The sequence below is a fragment of the Salmo salar genome, chromosome ssa29 (genome assembly GCF_905237065.1).
Source record: "Salmo salar chromosome ssa29, Ssal_v3.1, whole genome shotgun sequence".
In the NCBI taxonomy this organism is placed as follows: domain Eukaryota; kingdom Metazoa; phylum Chordata; class Actinopteri; order Salmoniformes; family Salmonidae; genus Salmo; species Salmo salar.
In genome coordinates this window covers 25,423,208-25,441,217 of record NC_059470.1, presented here as the reverse complement: position 1 = coordinate 25,441,217, position 18,010 = coordinate 25,423,208, and the positions used below count along the sequence as shown (strand labels likewise).

General features: G+C 42.5%; 1 protein-coding gene and 1 pseudogene across 3 annotated transcripts in view; one reads left to right on the top strand and one right to left on the bottom strand.

Moving 5' to 3' along the window:
* LOC106590394 (high affinity cAMP-specific 3',5'-cyclic phosphodiesterase 7A) overlaps window positions 1–7,690 on the bottom strand; it is a 29,992-nt gene extending 22,302 nt beyond the window's left edge. For all 3 annotated transcript variants that reach the window (XM_014181368.2, XM_014181369.2, XM_014181370.2), the window contains exon 1: window positions 6,633–7,690. In XM_014181368.2, the coding sequence (XP_014036843.1) occupies window positions 6,633–6,770 (138 nt within the window). In that variant the 5' untranslated portion in view covers window positions 6,771–7,690. The remainder of the gene's footprint in view (window positions 1–6,632) is intronic.
* Window positions 7,691–12,598: 4,908 nt separating this feature from the next.
* Window positions 12,599–17,460, top strand: LOC106590388 (dnaJ homolog subfamily C member 5B-like; annotated as a pseudogene).
* The last annotated feature ends 550 nt before the right edge of the window (window positions 17,461–18,010 follow it).

Below are 18,010 nucleotides of genomic sequence, written 5' to 3'. Positions count from 1 at the left end.
GCCCTACCTAGATGTACATAGTTATTTTTTGGAAACAACTATGTCAAAACAAAACAATCTTACGTTTTTCAATAAATTTGAATATTTGTAGCTACTTAAGTTAATACCTGAAGTCAACAATATGTTAGGACATAAAGCATTTTGCGTTTTTCATTATGAAGCTTACCGTAGCTCCACAGACCAGATGAGCTAGTCACGTGTTTGTAAATAGCGCAACGGAAGAAAGCAGGAGCTAGTGAGTCCATAGAGTTATATCCATCAGCAAGTCTGTTGTGCCGTGCACATGAGGTGAAGAGAAGAAACTGCTCATCCAGAAGCGGCGCTCCTAATGGCCGGGGACTTGAACACTGAGCTGTATTCAATGAACAGCATTCAACACCAGTGCCCACAAAACTCGTCACTAAGCTAAGGACCCTGGGACTAAACACCTCCCTCTGCAATTGGTTCCTGGACTTCCTGACGGGCCACCCCAGGTGGTAAGGGTAGGTAACACCACATGGTAGGCCTGATCACCGAAACAGCCTATAGGGAGAGGGTCAGAGACCTGGCAGTGTGGTGCCAGGACAACAACCTCTCCCTCAACGTGAACAAGACAAAGGAGATAATTGTGGACTACAGGAAAAGTGAGGGCCGAACACACCCCCATTCGCGTCGACAGGGCTGTAGTGGAGCGAGTCGAGAGTTTCAAGTTCCTTGGTGTCCACATCAACTATCACGGTCCAAACACACCAAGAAAGTCATGAGGGCACGACAACACCTTTTAGACTGCGTGAATCATGCCTTCATGGTCAAATTTCTGCAAAGAAACCACTACTAAAAGGACACCAATAAGAGACTTGCTTGGGCCAAGAAACACGAGCAATGAACATTAGACTGGTGGAAATCTGTCCTTTGGTCTGATGAGTCCAAATTTGAGATTATTGGTTCAAACCGCCGTGTCTGTGAGACGCAGAGTAGGTAAACGGATGATCTCCGTATGTGTGGTTCCCACCATGAAGCATGGAGGAGGAGGTGTGATGGTGCTTTGCTGGTGACACTGTCAGTGATTTATTTAGAATTCAAGGCACACTTAACCAGCATGTCTACCACAGCATTGTGCAGCGATATGCCATCCCATCTGGTTTGCGCTTGGTGGGACTATCATTTGTTTTTCAACAGGACAATGACCCAACACCCCTCCAGGCTGTATAAGGGCTATTTGACCAAGGAGAGTAATGAGTGCTGCATGACGCGACCTCAACCCAATTGAAATGGTTTGGGATGAGTCGGACTGCAGAGTGAAGGAAAAGCAACCAACAAGTGCTCAGCATATGTGGGAACTCCTTAAAGACTGTTGGAAAAGCATTCCAGGTGAAGCTGGTTGAGAGAATGCCAAGAGTGTACTAAGCTGTCAAGGCAAAGGGTGGCTACTTTGAAGAATCTCAAATATATTGATTGGTTCAACACTTTCTTTGGCTGCTACATGATTCCATGTGTTATTTCATAGTTGATGTCTTATTTCATAGTTGATGTCTTCAATGTAGAAAATAGTAAAAAATAAAGATAAAAATGAGTAGGTGCATCCAAACTTGACTGGTACTGTATATACACTTGGCAGTGTTAATAAAGGAAGGCCTCCCCCCCCAAAAATAAAAAAAAAATAGTCAAAAACTCCAGTCACCCTAGTCATAGACTTCTCTCTGCTACCGCACAGCAAGCGTTACCGGAGCACCAAGTCTAGGTCCAAAAGGCTCCTTAACAGCTTCTACCCCCCCCAAAACATAAGACCGGTGAACAGCTAACATATTTGCAATGACCCCTCCCCCCTTTGTTTTTACACTGCTGCTACTCACCGTTTATCAACTATGCAGTCACTTTACCCCTACCTACATGTACAAATTACCTCGACTAACCTAGAACGGAATTTTTAAAAAAACACTTCTTTTTTTTCCCTTTTCATTAATTTTTTTTTTTTAAATAATAAAAAAAAATAGGAAAAAATAAATCAGGATTTTTCTATTATTATCGCACATTGACGCAGTACCGGTACCCCCTGCATATAGCCTCAATATTATTCTATTGTGTTATTTTACTAACTATAAACTATTTTCTTAACTGTATTGCAGGTTAAGGGCTTGTAAGTAAGTATTTCACATTAAGGTCTATACCCGTTGTAGTCCGTGCATGTGACAAATACAATTTGATAAACTTGTATGCATTTCCAAGAGCTCTGGATGAGTTCTGTACAGCTGCCATTCCCCACCTTCAAATCAAATTTTTTTGGTCACATACTAAGCAGATGTTATTGCAGGTGTTGTGAAACACTTGTAGTGTAGCAAAATACTTTCCCCCCATGCTCCGTGTACACCTGCTGCTCTTCATTCAGAAAAGCATGCGTCACAACTTTTGTTCGCTTTGTGCAATTTCTCGTAAAATGACATTCAGTAGCTACTAGCAATGCTTGTATAACTGTGTGCTGGATTTGCAATACATTTGTTTGTTTCTGCTCGTTAGCAAATAGCTAACAGCGTCTGTGATTTAGCTATTACTGGTAGACGGCCAAAGGGCTTTTTTATTAACTCGTCCATGTTGGTGTTTTTAGCGCCCCTTTGTGTGCAATGCCAGCAATACAGTAAATCCCAGGATGGCAGTAGAACAGAATTAAAAAATATATAATTTTTGAAAATCTGGATTTTGATTATTTTCTTTCTCTCTACATTGTTGGGAAGGGCCCGTAAGTAAACATTTCACTGTTATACGTCATAAACAGGTGTAGACTGTGACAAATAAAATGTGATAAGCATCTTATCCAGGTAGGCCACTTGATTTCAACATCTAAACAAAATGAACAGGCCATGTTGTTAAAACACTTGGAGGGGGTCTTAGGGTTGAAGGCTTATATATAGCATAGTTATAAAAAATAATAATAAATGACAAGCCCCCAATTCATTTGATTATTCCCGACTGCTTGAAATGCAGTGTATTGATCTTTAATTGTGCAACCAAGCTTATTTATAGAAAAAAAAATACAAAAACATTTTTTTTAAATCATTAAAAGTAAAAAAAAAAAAAGTTTTTTAAAGAAATTATTTTTAGTCCAGATCACCCAGCCCTAGCTGAGGTCAGTCCAGCGAGACAGCACGTTAAACTACAGAGGAAGCCAGCAGTATGCCAATACATTCAGGAATATCAGCCACAAACAGTGTCTGTAAACTGAGAGCTAAAAGCAGCTGGAGTCAGCAGAGCTTCATAACGTGAAAACTTCCTCCTAAGAGTTATACCCTTGCGGTGCAATGCTGTAATACGCCATGGCACATTCCAGTAAGGCAATGCTAAAGCCATAAACCTGGACTTTACTGCAACGCAGGTTGCTGCATGTGTGTGCCAGCCACTGCTTACACAAAGCCACAGATTGAGTCTACCTACTAACACTGGTTTATGGGGACACACTCCACTCCAGCATCAGAGGTCATTAGGTGGGTTTAGAAGGGTTCACTGGCCTGTGAAGAAGAGGTGCACCGGGTATCTGGGATCAGGTCATCCTACTATAGGCCAGGTCATGGTGTTCCTGTAGAACACTTCCAGACCCATGGTGAGAGACCACTGCACAGACAGGCATAGTCAACCAGGGCTTTTTACTCTGGAAAACTGTCAGTCATTGAAAATACTTTTATAGGGAGAGGTTTAGAACGGGGTTGTAAATGTGCTCTGTGTCGAGCCATATCTAAGCATGATCAGAGATGGGGGGGGTGATTTCATAGGCAGGAAGTGGCTCAGGCATTGAAACACCTGTAGTATGTGAAGTGAATCAAGGTAGAAATTGAATTATTCAAAACCTCCATTCCACCACTAATGTTTCCAGAATGTGTTAGTGTCAGTCAACTTAGTCTATACCTGGCCAAATAACAGAGACTTGGTGAGAACTGTATGGTTTGTTAAGGTCCATTCCTTCCAACTATAAAGGAGCTCCTGAAGTTAGGTCCTACACTCCTCCAGGGATAGATAGAGATGACTGTTAAATGAGTTTAGACCCATCTCAAACCTTTCCAGTTGAATGCCTTGATCAGGTGAGTACAGCATTTCACCAAAAGCTGACAAGGAACCACAAGCAGAAGAGTCATGTGAAGACAAATCTAATGAAAAAGGGACAGCGCACAGACGATGCATTAGTCCTATAAGGTCTACACTGATTCAGAGAGACTATTCTCATGAAGGTTGTGTCAGTGTGGCACCTCGGGGGTTAAAGTCATGTGGTTGTGAAAGAATAGCAGCAAGACTCTTAACAGCTCCTTCAGCATTCTTACCACATCCTGAAACTACGTCAATCCAGCCACGCACAACACTACGTCAAAACCTTATCGCTTCAGTTAAGATCAACGCGCGTGCTCATGTGATCCCCTCCGCCTGCAGAACAACAAGTGGTGCCGTCTCGTCCTGTTGCGTAGCATGCTGGATCATATTTGCCAAATCTCCTTTTTCCTGTCGTAAATCAGCATGGGACTAACCGCCCCAACTCATCAATACTGTGTTTCTGTTTACATATTGACTTTTATATATCTCGGTTACACACAAGACAAATGTCAATTGGCTCTGTGGCCTGGCCTTATCAGTGGAGAGGTGTGTGTTTCAGTTATCAATCAATGCACCAGGCACATGGTACTGACAGCTGCACTCTTCCCTGCATTGGCCTGGCTCTCTGGATGTCAACACCAACTCAGGAGTCAGATGAGGCAATCCTGCCTGCGTGTGTGTCACACATACACTTCCTCAATGTTCAGTGGGCGACCTAGCCATTGGCCACTCTGCCGTCGAGCCCAGAAAAAAAAAACCTGGAAGCCCTACAGACAAACCAGCTGCGTCCTTTGGCCATTGTCCTCTACTAGAGCACATTTTACACCCATCCACATGCAGACGGCGAGCACAAAAACACACTTCTCTGATGTCATCTTTTCTTAAACCCTACACTTTCACCCTCTGTTTACAAGAGGAAATGTCTTCATCATAGAGCAAGAGGGCCTGAAACTCCGGCCATCTGGGATTTTGGCGGAGAGCCAAACCACTACCCTCAGGCACATGTTGAACCGGCTCCCTCAGTAATGCTAGCTCTGGCCCGTCCCCTGTCCCCGCTTACACAAACACCAGGAAGCGAGCACACTGGAACCAGAGCACAGCAGCGACCACAGAGGAAAAGACTCACCCTTATGGCCACACAGAGGGAGAGAAATGATGTTTAGAGAGGGACAGTAGTCCCTCCATGGCAAGTAGTGTGTGTGGAAAAAACCCATATAGCAAACACGTCTCCATTCCATACCCTGGTGTCCAACTACAGTGGGAAAGTCTTCACTTTTGCACCCGTTCTCATCTGCTGCACAAACCAAAACCTGATGCAAATCATTGTTTAAAAAGAACCCCACTTAACACTACAAAGCCTGTGGCTCGTTGCAAGTGAGCCGTTTCTCCCAACAAAAGGGCCAAAATGATAATAATTTAAACACAGCCCACCAATTACAAATGAACTGTGGCACACTCAAGAGAAACAAGGGGCAAACACGACCCAGGAGCACAATGGCTCCTACAGTGTATTTGTACACAGTGCCCGTCTGATCTAGCGCCCTGCTGTCTACAGGTTTCACATGGGCACATAGAACCAGCGTTCCCCGTTCAAAACAACATTCCATAGTGCAACATGGCAGCCATTTGGAATATTCCATAAACTGATGATCATCGCATCAGAAAACTAACCAGGACTTTATGCAATCTAGTAATACCAATTCTATGCCAGGACATTGATAGCCTTTGACAGAGGGGCTGTATATCTGTTGTTGAGTGGAGGGTAATGGTGTGGCCATTTGAACGCAGACACAGGGATGGTTATGTGACGTGGAGCAGTGGGCTTGACAAAAGACTAATGGATATCCCACCGAAGAGGGATGCGGCACACACACACACACACACCTCACTGCCTGGTTAATGTGTTAGGTATACAATGACATGTGAACGTGGGACAAGAGTTATTCACCCCTAATTTAACATACAATTACTCTGTAGGATGGCTAACTAGCAACTACCAAACATGTGAGTCAATGTCCTCATTTGGTGATTGTGTTTTCAGTTCCCGCTCATATCATTATTGGTTTCCGTGCGACAAAGTTTGCTTAACAAAATACTGTAACTCATGAGCCTAAGCTACATTGCACAACTATGCCATGAATAGGCCTACTATACAACGTGATGAGAAATCAAGGAGTAGCCAATGTGTCTAGACTGGAACACACTAGATCGAATACAAACAAAAGTATACAGGCAGCACGTTCCTTGGCGCACAATGTAACAAGTAGACAGCTGTTGCAAGCTGCAACTAACAACTGAAGGCGTTGCAACAATTCAGACAATGTAGCTTAATAATACATTGCGTTGAAGAGTGACTGCATTTAAGCACTTGAACATTGTTACTGATCATTTTGTAGTTTCAGAGTGACATTGCAAATTGATAGGCTATCACCTGCAGGATTCCCATACCACTCATGAATCTGAAAGAAATAGTTCGTTATTAGGTAGTGCATGAGATGTCATCAAAATGATTATGTAGTGTCATTATGGAGAGCCGAGACAGTTCATTTGAAACGGATCCAGTTGAAGTAATGAGGCATTACCTGTGACAGCTGCCTTGGATCAGGAGCGCCGAAGAGAGACGAGCTGGAGCTGAAACTGATGGCACCTCTCCGGCTGAGGACATGCTTAGGAACCGGCCTGTCTAGAGGCAAAACCGGCAGCTGATAACATACTTCCATTGAACAAAGTCAGAGTTGGATCCAGATAAAAAAAACTAATAAAAATAAGTTAAAAGTGGAAATGAATTGATCAAATAGAAAGTAAAATGCAGGAAAATAAGAGGGTTGATTGCAGAGCGGTATTCCTCCTGTATTGTGTGGAGGGAATCCGTTGTAATACTTCAGCAGTGAAGAAGGCTACTTATTTTTGTTCTAGGCGACTTTAAACTTGCCAAAATCGCCGTCATTAATACATTGTCTATGTCGCTAGTCTCGTTTGTTCCCATTCTATCCGGGGATTTTATTCATGCTGCTACTTAGCACCTTTTTCTACACAGATTTGGGCCCTCAAAGGACGAGGCCTCTATATTTTCTCTATCTTCATAAAAACGTTTCCTCATTGTTTTCTCCAAAACTCGTCTCAGACGTGCTTCGTCGTGATATGGCTCCGCATTGTCTCCAAATCAAAACAAAAAGGCAAGACCACTTCAAAAAAACAGCTACCGATGTACATCACTAGTGGGTGAAGTGAAAGGAATCAGACGAGGAACATATTGGAGCACTTGCCTTTACAGTGGTTCGGTGGTATTCATTCAAGATTTTCGGTGCGACAAGAAACTATCAATATCTATCTTTTTTTTCCTCAATGCAAGCATAAATAGCACCCGTGATTCACCACACATCGGTCTCACTCAATGCAGCACTGTGTGATTTCAAAAGAAAGTGGCTGGCTCAAGGGGAAACCCGACGTCCATCTCACCTAAACCCGTCGTCCGGGTAAAGTATATTGGGGCATCAAGCAAAAATAAACTGCAACGAAAAAGAAAAAATGTGAACCAAGGTAAAATGATTTCCTTTAACTACCTAGCTACCTTTCTAAACATTAGTCTTCTCTCGAAACACCACCTGCCAGAGATGGAGCTGTTAGAGAGAGAACAAGACGCCCTTGCCCGACTTATCCAATTGCAGCATGGCTACCAGTGTCACATCTATAGTGATTGGACAACGGCGTAGATTTTGTTTGCAACAAGCCACACTATTGGCTACATGTCCAGGGCGATCCCCAATACCGATTTGAGCAGTCGTACACCGACGGCGCAGACCTCCACAAGGGTATTCCACCAGAATGGGGTTTGCCCTAGAGCGGTCCACATCATTGCCTGTGATTACCTTTCTTGCATGAGTCACCCAGTTGTACTTGAGAAGTACTACTCAACAGTTTTCAATGTGAGGCTATGGTGGAATTTAGTGGAATACTCTTCAAAAATGTTTTATGATCTGTTAATAAAAGCTTTATGGTGTCGGATAGTTCACATTAATAATACAAATAATAATAGGCTACTTACTTGAAAAGTGACTTATTGACTACCCTACTTTCATTAATTATCTGAAAGGTTTTTATTGTTCCTAGACAGGTGTCTGGGTAGGAACAGTATTTGAACAGTCCCCCTATCAAATACACATATTATTCATTAAATTAATTTGAGATCACAGTGAATGTCTGTCACACTCAGTAGGGAGGAGAACTTCCCACAAATGTATGAGAGAGAGAGAGAGAGAGAGAGAGGAATTCATACTACTCCTCCATCAATGTCAGGCTGACCTAACAACTAGTACCTGCAGACAGTGACTATTGTCCAGTGTGTCTCTATTGTCCGGTGTGTCTCTATTGTCCGGTGTGTCTCTATTGTCAGTGTGTCTCTATTGTCCGGTGTGTCTCTATTGTCCGGTGTGTCTCTATTGTCCGGTGTGTCTCTATTGTCCGGTGTGTCTCTATTGTCCGGTGTGTCTCTATTGTCCGGTGTGTCTCTATTGTCCGGTGTGTCTCTATTGTCCAGTGTGTCTCTATTGTCCAGTGTGTCTCTATTGTCCAGTGTGTCTCTATTGTCCGGTGTGTCTCTATTGTCCGGTGTGTCTCTATTGTCCGGTGTGTCTCTATTGTCCGGTGTGTCTCTATTGTCCGGTGTGTCTCTATTGTCCGGTGTATCTCTATTGTCCGGTGTGCCTCTATTGTCCGGTGTGTCTCTATTGTCCGGTGTGTCTCTATTGTCCAGTGTGTCTCTATTGTCCGGTGTATCTCTATTGTCCGGTGTATCTCTATTGTCCGGTGTGCCTCTATTGTCCGGTGTGTCTCTATTGTCTGGTGTGTCTCTATTGTCCGGGGTGCCTCTATTGTCCAGTGTGCCTCTATTGTCCGGTGTGTCTCTATAGTCCGGTGTACCTCTGTTGTCTGGTATGTCTCTATTGTCCAGTGTGTCTCTATTGTCCATTGTGTCTCTATTGTCCGGTGTGCCTCTATTGTCCGGTGTGCCTCTATTGTCCGGTGTGTCTCTATAGTCCGGTGTGCCTCTGTTGTCTGGTATGTCTCTATTGTCCGGTTGTGTCTCTATTGTCCGGTGTGCCTCTATTGTCCGGTGTGCCTCTATTGTCCGGTGTGTCTCTATTGTCCGGTATGTCTCTATTGTCCGGTGTGCCTCTGTTGTCCCGTGTGTTTCTATTGTCCGGTGTGCCTCTATTGTCCGGTATGTCTCTATTGTCCGGTGTGTCTCTATTGTCCGGTATGTCTCTATTGTCCAGTGTGCCTCTATTGTCCGGTGTGTCTCTATTGTCCGGTGTGTCTCTGTTGTCCGGTATGTCTCTATTGTCCGGTTGTGCCTCTATTGTCCGGTGTGTCTCTGTTGTCCGGTATGTCTCTATTGTCCGGTTGTGCCTCTATTGTCCGGTGTGTCTCTGTTGTCCGGTATGTCTCTATTACAAAAAAATTGAAGCTGAAATTAGGATTTTATTTTAGGAATAAGGCTTGTTTTTGTTTTGAAGCCAGAAGGAGGCTAGTATCAGCTACATTTATGCCTTTACTAGACTATGGGGATATTTTATATATAAATGCTTCCGCTCAGTGTTTGAGATCAATTGACACCCTTTACCATGGCACTTTGAGATTTATTTTAAATTGCAAAACCCTTACGCACCACTGCACTTTGTATACCAGGGTTGGCTGGCCTTCTCTAGTCACTCGTAGGCTCAGTCACTGGTATACTTTTATTTACAAAGCCATTTTGGGTTTACTACCTTTTTATTTGGGCATTTTTATTGTTCAGAAATGTGGTGGGTACTCTCTTCGTTCGAGGGACTTTATCTTGCTAACTGTTCCAAATGTCCGAACTGAATTTGGTAAAAGGGCTTTTATGTACTCTGCGCCATCGTCTTGGAATGCCTTACAAAATACTTTTAAACTGGAAGAACTTGTCCCGATTGGTGTTTTTAAATCACTGATGAATGATCTTGAGACTGATTCCCTGACCAGTCAATGTTTTTAATTTGCTGTTTTTGATTTTGTTATATTCTTGTGAATTCTATGGTTTTTACTAGATTACTTGTAGTTTTTCATGTTGTTTGTCTAATTTTTGTAATGACTTGGCGCTGCCTATCTTGGCCAGGACGCTCTTGAAAAAGAGATTTTAAATCTCAATGAGCCTTTCCTGGTTAAATAAAGGTAAAAAAAAAAAAAATTGTCCGGTTGTGTGAGTAGTAGGCTAGATGTAAATAAGACCTTATTTCCAGGAAGTCAAGGAACGCACCATTCCATTCCAGATTTCTCCCCTGAAAACACTGTTCTAAGAACCACCTCTACTTACATTCCAATTAGACAATTTTTTTGGTTTCCTTATGTAGGAGCGCTGGGGGGGAAATCCTAAACTGCACCATGGCAACAGTCAGGCTGAATGCCAGTTGAAGGGCATAATGAGTAGGGCTATCCCCCTCTCCTCGACTCCATCCCTCCATCCCTCCCTCTCTTCTACGGCACTCTGAATGCAATTCCACACAACCACACTCCCTGCCACGAGGTCCTGCGTCTTTTCCAGGCAACCAAAGCAACATTGTGCCAAATCACTCCACCAGCCAGTCACTCACCCTTGGCGAAGGCTAGGCACATGATAGTGGAACCCCATATTGCCCTTAGCCAAGGACAAGACAATCTCGCCTCAATCGGTTGGATATCAACTGAGAAGGACCGGGTTAAGCTGTGGTGGCTATTAAGCTGCATTTTTTTATAGACATTTCTAAAAGTGTAGTGGAGGTTGGTGTTGATTTGGTAGGTTTTACAAAATGTTTTCAACAAAACACTTGTCCATTCTAAAATTAGATGTGTGTGTGTGTGTGTGTGCGTGTGTGCGTGCCCGTGCGTGTGTGTGTGTGTGCGCATGTGGGTGTGTGTGTGTGCGCATGTGGGTGTGTGTGTGTGCGCATGTGGGTGTGTGTGTGTGCGCATGTGGGTGTGTGTGTGCGCATGTGGGTGTGTGTGCACACTCCCATGAGTGTGACTGTCTGTGGGAAAGGGTAGGAAAGCATTTCTTAATTAATTCCTCCTACGGTCTCTTTAAAGCACACACATATTGGTCCCTAGGTAGACATGCTTAGCCACACAAGTCAGTGTGCTAGCCCAGGAGACACGGAGTATAGAGAAGGGGGTCCAGGGACAGGTGTGCTGCTTACCTGCTGTTTCCCCAGGGGCCACAAGTATCTTCTTGCAGATCAGGAAATAAACCGTCAATAAAATGTGATTCCAATCTGTTGTATTGTATGGACTTTCAACACCATAAACAATACATTACAACTGCGATATGCCACTCCTTGAGATAATTACTGGTTTGCAAACTTTACCCAAACTAAATTATAAGATACAATATTACTATCATTACTGTAGTCTTTATATACATGGAGCTGAGGTGAATATAATACATATTGGTTATGGTAAACTTTGTGTCCTCTTGCAAACCCTTTTCGACCTACGTTTTTACCCCCTTGTCATGTCACTCTGTAAAATCTGCATGTATGTATCGCCATCTTGTGGAAGAAGAGTATTCAGGAGAATACTTTTTTTCTACGTTTCTTCTATCTTCCACTAGGTGGTGGTCTTCTGTCACTGAATGCAGAGGCTTTGTGAAACCCATGGTGTAATCCTATCAAGCCTACTAAAAAGATAGTAGACTAAAAAGCACAGCGTTACGTTCAATATTTGACCTTATCTTTCACCCTCTCTCAGAAAGTCATCAATCCGTTGACACTACTACTATTCCACCCAGACACCTCAGTATCCTGCAGTATAGTAGACCTACTTCCAACTCCCCTTTAAACCCAACCCAACATCCAGCTAATCATGTTAGGGCCACTGACGGCCGGGCCACTGACGGCCGGGCCACTGACGGCCGGGCCACTGACGGCCGGGCCACTGACGGCCGGGCCACTGACGGCCGGGCCTGCTGAAACGTGAGCACATGACTATCTGCCTGTATGTTTTATTCATCTCATCCGCTGATCTAGTCCTCCACAGAGCAGACACCTGTCTGTCTCTCCCAGGGACGACTGGAGCACTGGAGCTGACGGCCTGGACAGAGGAACAGTTAGGAAAGAGAGGAACGGGAAAGTCACACAGAAAGAGGAATAACTGGACAAATGCAGAGGATGTGATTGGCTAAAAGTTCTCTTAGTTAAGTTTTTTGAGTTCTGTTGTTTGGTGTTTGCGTTCGTAGTCCATGTTAAAACAGTAAGGTGACAAGTTCTCTCATGTTGGTGTTCTCTGATGAATTTTGACAATGTCTTTAGCGACTCTTAGATCGAATAGAGTGTTGGAGATAACATAGTGATAAAACAATTGAACGGTACAATCCCTGTGGAAAATTCTTTGTTACTATTTATAGCAGTTCTATCAATAATGAATAGAGATGCTGTGTGAACAGTATACCATTACTGATAGGTCAGTGGACCAGCTGAACAACCACACAGTCAATATCAGGAATCATATGAAAATCATTGTGGTTGCTGTGTTGTGCAGGTAATGGTGAGAGAATATGTCGGAACAAAGGCAGCGTTCCCTGTCCACCTCAGGAGAGGCCCCATATTTAGTCCTGGGCCTCCAAAAGACCTGTACACTGGATGACATCAATAAGTCCTACAGGCACACACACACACACACACACACACTTTCACCTCACTTCTTGAGCTGTGTGCTTGGTTAAACCATTGGGTGACCCACTTAAATATTTGGGCCGACCCATCAGGTTGTTTCTATAGGACACACAATTTGGGAGTCATTGGGCTAGTTAGTGGAGTAACCAGACAAACAACAGATAACCGTAACTGAACTGAACTGCATATTACATCACTGACAGCAACCCTTTGAGCATGTTAACCCATATAAAAAGTTCCATCCATTTAACTCTATATACTCTAAACACTGTTTTTGTTAGTATACGAAGATAATTTTCTCCACAGAAGCAGGTTCTACATTGATCTGTGACCATGCAACGTGTGCTGGAAAGCGCAAACAAATGTCACGTAACAACCAATGTCTATGGAGGTCAGGGGGAATGATTTTCATGGGCCGTTTTTTAAGAGACAAAAAACAAGACTTTGTGAGTCAGACAGACACTCTGACTGACTGCTACAAGACCTTTTATAATCACAGACAATTATTGTCAGACAGCTGCATGAATACAATATTACTTCCATAAAACTAAAATATTAATACTACAGAACAGATGGTACCCCTTGTACTCAGGTCAGGGCTTATAAAAGACTCCTGTGTGTGTGTGTGTGTGTGTGTGTGTGTGTGTGTGTGTGTGTGTGTGTGTGTGTGTGTGTGTGTGTGTGTGTGCGTGTGCGTGTGCGTGCGCGTGCGTGCGTGTGTGTGCCCCCCATATGCAAGGGTGGGTGTACTCGGAAGCTTGTCAGAACACGTTGGGAATAGACCCTAGCATTATGGCTGCAGCCCCACTTTCTATGTACCCACACAACAAGTAGTACCTGAACCTTACAATTAAACAGAAGAACAGACTTCCTACGACATGAAGAGCTGCAGATAAAAACCTACTGGTCTCTGTACTCAACCTTAATCTAGTTATTGTGTCATGACATTAGTATGACAGGGGCCTTTGATGCTTACTCCATATCAATTCACTCAGCTATAACCCGAGCCGTTATCAATTATATTTTGCAATGTAATTCTGCATTTTAATGTAGATTTTGTTTAGGATAACTATTTCAACCTACATACTGTATCCTACATTTCAATCAAAATATGCCTGTCAAGACCTCTTTTATACCTATACCTCTCATTTCACCAATACGTTTCCATTCGAAGCACTCCGACACGTACAGTAGTAAGTCAGAATCTAATGACTTATAATATGAATTCACTTCAGATGCATACAGGTGCCATCACAATTAGTCGTTCTTAATTAGTCTAATTGGAATTCGCTTTCAGGAACCATCCAAATGGTTGGCTTTTGAGCAGCCCTTGTTTGTTGTTAATGAATATGTAATCATAGTGGCATTTTCCGAGCCTGTTGGCATCATGAAAAATGAACAAGCAGACGTGCTTCGGAGCATCATCAAATGTTAATGACAAATTACAATATACAGAAAAAAAGAGAGCGAGAACAATTTTTTTAATGTAAAGCTGAATGTAGTTACATGTATTGTTTTATGTAAAGCTGACTGTAGTTATATTTATTGTTTTATGTAAAGCTGACTGTAGTTATATTTATTGTTTTATGTAAAGCTGACTGTAGTTATATTTATAGTTTTATGTAAAGCTGACTGTAGTTATATTTATAGTTTTATGTAAAGCTGACTGTAGTTATATTTATAGTTTTATGTAAAGCTGACTGTAGTTATATTTATAGTTTTATGTAAAGCTGACTGTAGTTACATGTATTGTTTTATGTAAAGCTGACTGTAGTTATATTTATAGTTTTATGTAAAGCTGACTGTAGTTACATGTATTGTTTTATGTAAAGCTGACTGTAGTTATATTTATTGTTTTATGTAAAGCTGACTGTAGTTATATTTATTGTTTTATGTAAAGCTGACTGTAGTTATATTTATTGTTTTATGTAAAGCTGACTGTAGTTATATTTATTGTTTTATGTAAAGCTGACTGTAGTTATATTTATTGTTTTATGTAAAGCTGACTGTAGTTATATTTACTGTTTTATGTAAAGCTGACAAGTTATATTTATAGTTTTATGCAAAGCTGACTAGTTATATTTATAGTTTTATGTAAAGCTGACTGTAGTTATATTTATAGTTTTATGTAAAGCTGACTAGTTATATTTATTGTTTTATGCAAAGCTGACTGTAGTTATATTTATTTCATGGTGTCTGTCAACAATATCTACACATTTTCTAGCCTGACTTAGAAGACTTTTAATTGTGCTATACGTGCTATTCCAACAATAACTGTGCTTCCATCAGTATTGTACTAATGTACTAATGCCTGGCAGGTGTGAGGATTAAGGGTTCTCACCACATTTTTGTCACTAGTTGCTAAGGTGCTGACTGCTGACTGGATCTGATCTGCAGGTATTGAGAGTGATCTGCAGGTATTGAGAGTGATCTGCAGGTATTGAGAGTGATCTGCAGGTATTGAGAGTGATCTGCAGGTATTGAGAGTGATCTGTAGGTATTGAGAGTGATCTGCAGGTATTGAGAGTGATCTGCAGGTATTGAGAGTGATCTGCAGGTATTGAGAGTGATCTACAGGTATTGAGAGTGATCTGCAGGTATTGAGAGTGTAGACAGGAATGCGTCTAGAGATGCCAGGATACACACTGAAACATGGGAAAAGATCTCAACTTGGAAATGAGAGATAATAGTGCAGCCTCTTACTGAAAGCGTTAGATAAGACCATAAAGTAGCAAGATAGTAACAATGAAGAAGATAGCATTTCGGCTAGCTTAGCCTTCTGGAGTGAATAATATTTTCAATTTTGTAATATTTTTTTTTTTCAAAGCTTGCTTTGAAATATCATCCAGACAAGAACCCAGAGAACCTGAACGCCACAGATAAATTCAAGGAGCTCAACAATGCCCACTCCGTCCTGCCAGATGCTTCCATGAGGAACATCTACGACAGCTATGTCTCCCTCGGGCTGTACGTGGCTCAGCAGTTTTGAGAGAACGTCAACGTTTATTTCATGCTCTCCAGTTGGTAGGCAAAGGTGGGTTTTGTCAGGTAGAAATTGTGTGTGTGTGTGTGTGTGTGTGTGTGTGTGTGTGTGTGTGTGTGTGTGTGTGTGTGTGTCGTGTGTGTGTGTGAAAAAGGAAATCTAGTCTATGTTCATGTGTTAATAGTGAGTGGTCTATGTCCATCCTGTTTGTGGTCTGTAGCGTGCTAATAGGCAGCTACTTCTGCTGCTGCCTGTGCTGCTGCTTGAACTGCTGCTGTGGGATGTGTAAAAACCAAAACCCCTGGGGAGGAGGACCCCGACACCAACATTTTCCCTGGCAACCTGGAGGAGCAGATCCGCACAGACATGGAGACAGGTGAGCAGCACACACTACAGTGTTCAGCAGGGTTTTGTAACAGAGAGCCAGGTGAGCCCCACTGAAAAGGATGAAATTGCCCCTTGACACTGAACTGAGGTCAGTTTTGCCTTTCATCTTCCTAATAAGGTTAGGACTCTGGGAGGGTAAGCTGATGCTGTGCCTAAGGGCAACTTCTACCCTGAGCAAGCCTCACACACTATCTCTTACTGCTTCACCATTAGCCTAGAGTTCGCAGTTTTATTATCCTTCTGTTGAAACAACAGCAGCAACCATTTTAATAAGCTCTTCCTACATCAGTCTCCTACCGTATCAATACTTCCTCATCTATTAAAGGGAAAGCATTTGATGCTACGAAGTGACTTTGATGTGAAAGCAAAGTCACGAAGACAGCGGAATGGCATAGACTTTGAATACGATGTTTTCTCCAACGCACCAAGTCAGCCTGTTAATGAAAATAAAGACACTTGATATATTTGGGCCAGATATTTGGATATGATACATTGCTCTGGTGCCAGTTAGCTGTGGGAGGTTGGGTGTGATTTTATTCTTCATGTCTGCTGCAGTTCTCCAACATAACTGATAATTACTGCCTCTGAGTCACATCTCCAAATGTGTTTCCATACCAGTTATTTTGAGCCCCATCTCACGATTAAAGGGAAACAATGGCCTTTGTTTCCAGCACTCACTGCAAAGTCTCTCAGCCATCATGGGGGGATGATAAGAAGGCCTACTCATATATTTGGCTTCAGAACACATTGCTTATGATAACATATTTATTGTGAGCATGTACCAATAGGAATTGTACCTACTACTGTAGGCATAGCCCAGTGTAATTGAAGTGATTAAAGCGGCCCTTCAAGCCAGCCAGGCTGTGACAAAGTGTGCCTAGTCTGTGGTGCCAAAAGGACAACCGGCAGCAGGAGGCAGGTGGCTAGACGTCACTTCCTATAGTTAGTGTACAGATGTAGGATCTTAATTTGATCACTCTTTTTGCAAACTTGTAGAGTATTCAAGGTTTAAAAGGCTTCTAAAGTTTGTAATTTAAATATTAGACTTGATTTGCCCCTTCAAAAAAAAAATCCATTCATTATAATCCACATAATAATTCACATTTCCTGTTGCTGCAGGATTATTCCTGCTGTATCAAACTGGCTCAAATTAAGATCCTACATCTGTAGTAGGCCTATTTCTAGGGAGGATAGGAGTTTTGGAGGATATGCCATATTTTCACAGTTCTGTGTAACATTACAACATAAAACTAATGGACTGATAAATTGATCTTACCCTCGCCAGATGCTGACGACATCCCCATAATACCGCAACCAACCAATACCAGCGAGAATACCAGGTTGATTGGTGACGGATGACGGGCCTATACCTAACACACCTGAGAGCAGACATTAGAGGACTGGTGATGTCATAGGGATTCCAGCCCTGGGTTCAAATACGTGTATTTAAGTATTTGTTATTTACAGTGCATTCAGAAAATATTCAGACCCTTTTACTTTTTCCACATTTTGTTACAGCCTTATTCTGAAATGGATTAAATAAATATTTTTCCTGCTCCATCTACACACAATACCCCATAATGACAAAGCGAAAACAGGTTTTTAGAAATGTTCTCTTGGAGTTTTCCAAAAGGCACCTAAAGGACTCAACCAGATTCTCTGGTCTGATGAAACCAAGACTGAACTCTTTGGCCTGAATGCCAAGCATCACGTTTGGAGAAAACCTGGCACCATCCCGACGGTGAAGCATGGTGGTTGGGCGAAGGTTCACCTTCACCTCAGACTGGGGTGAAGGTTCACCTTCCAACAGGACAATGACCCTAAGCACACAGCCAAGACAACGCAGGAGTGGCTTCGGAACAATTCTCTGAATGTCCTTGTGTGGCCCTGCCAGAGCCCAGACTTGAACCCAATTGAACATCTC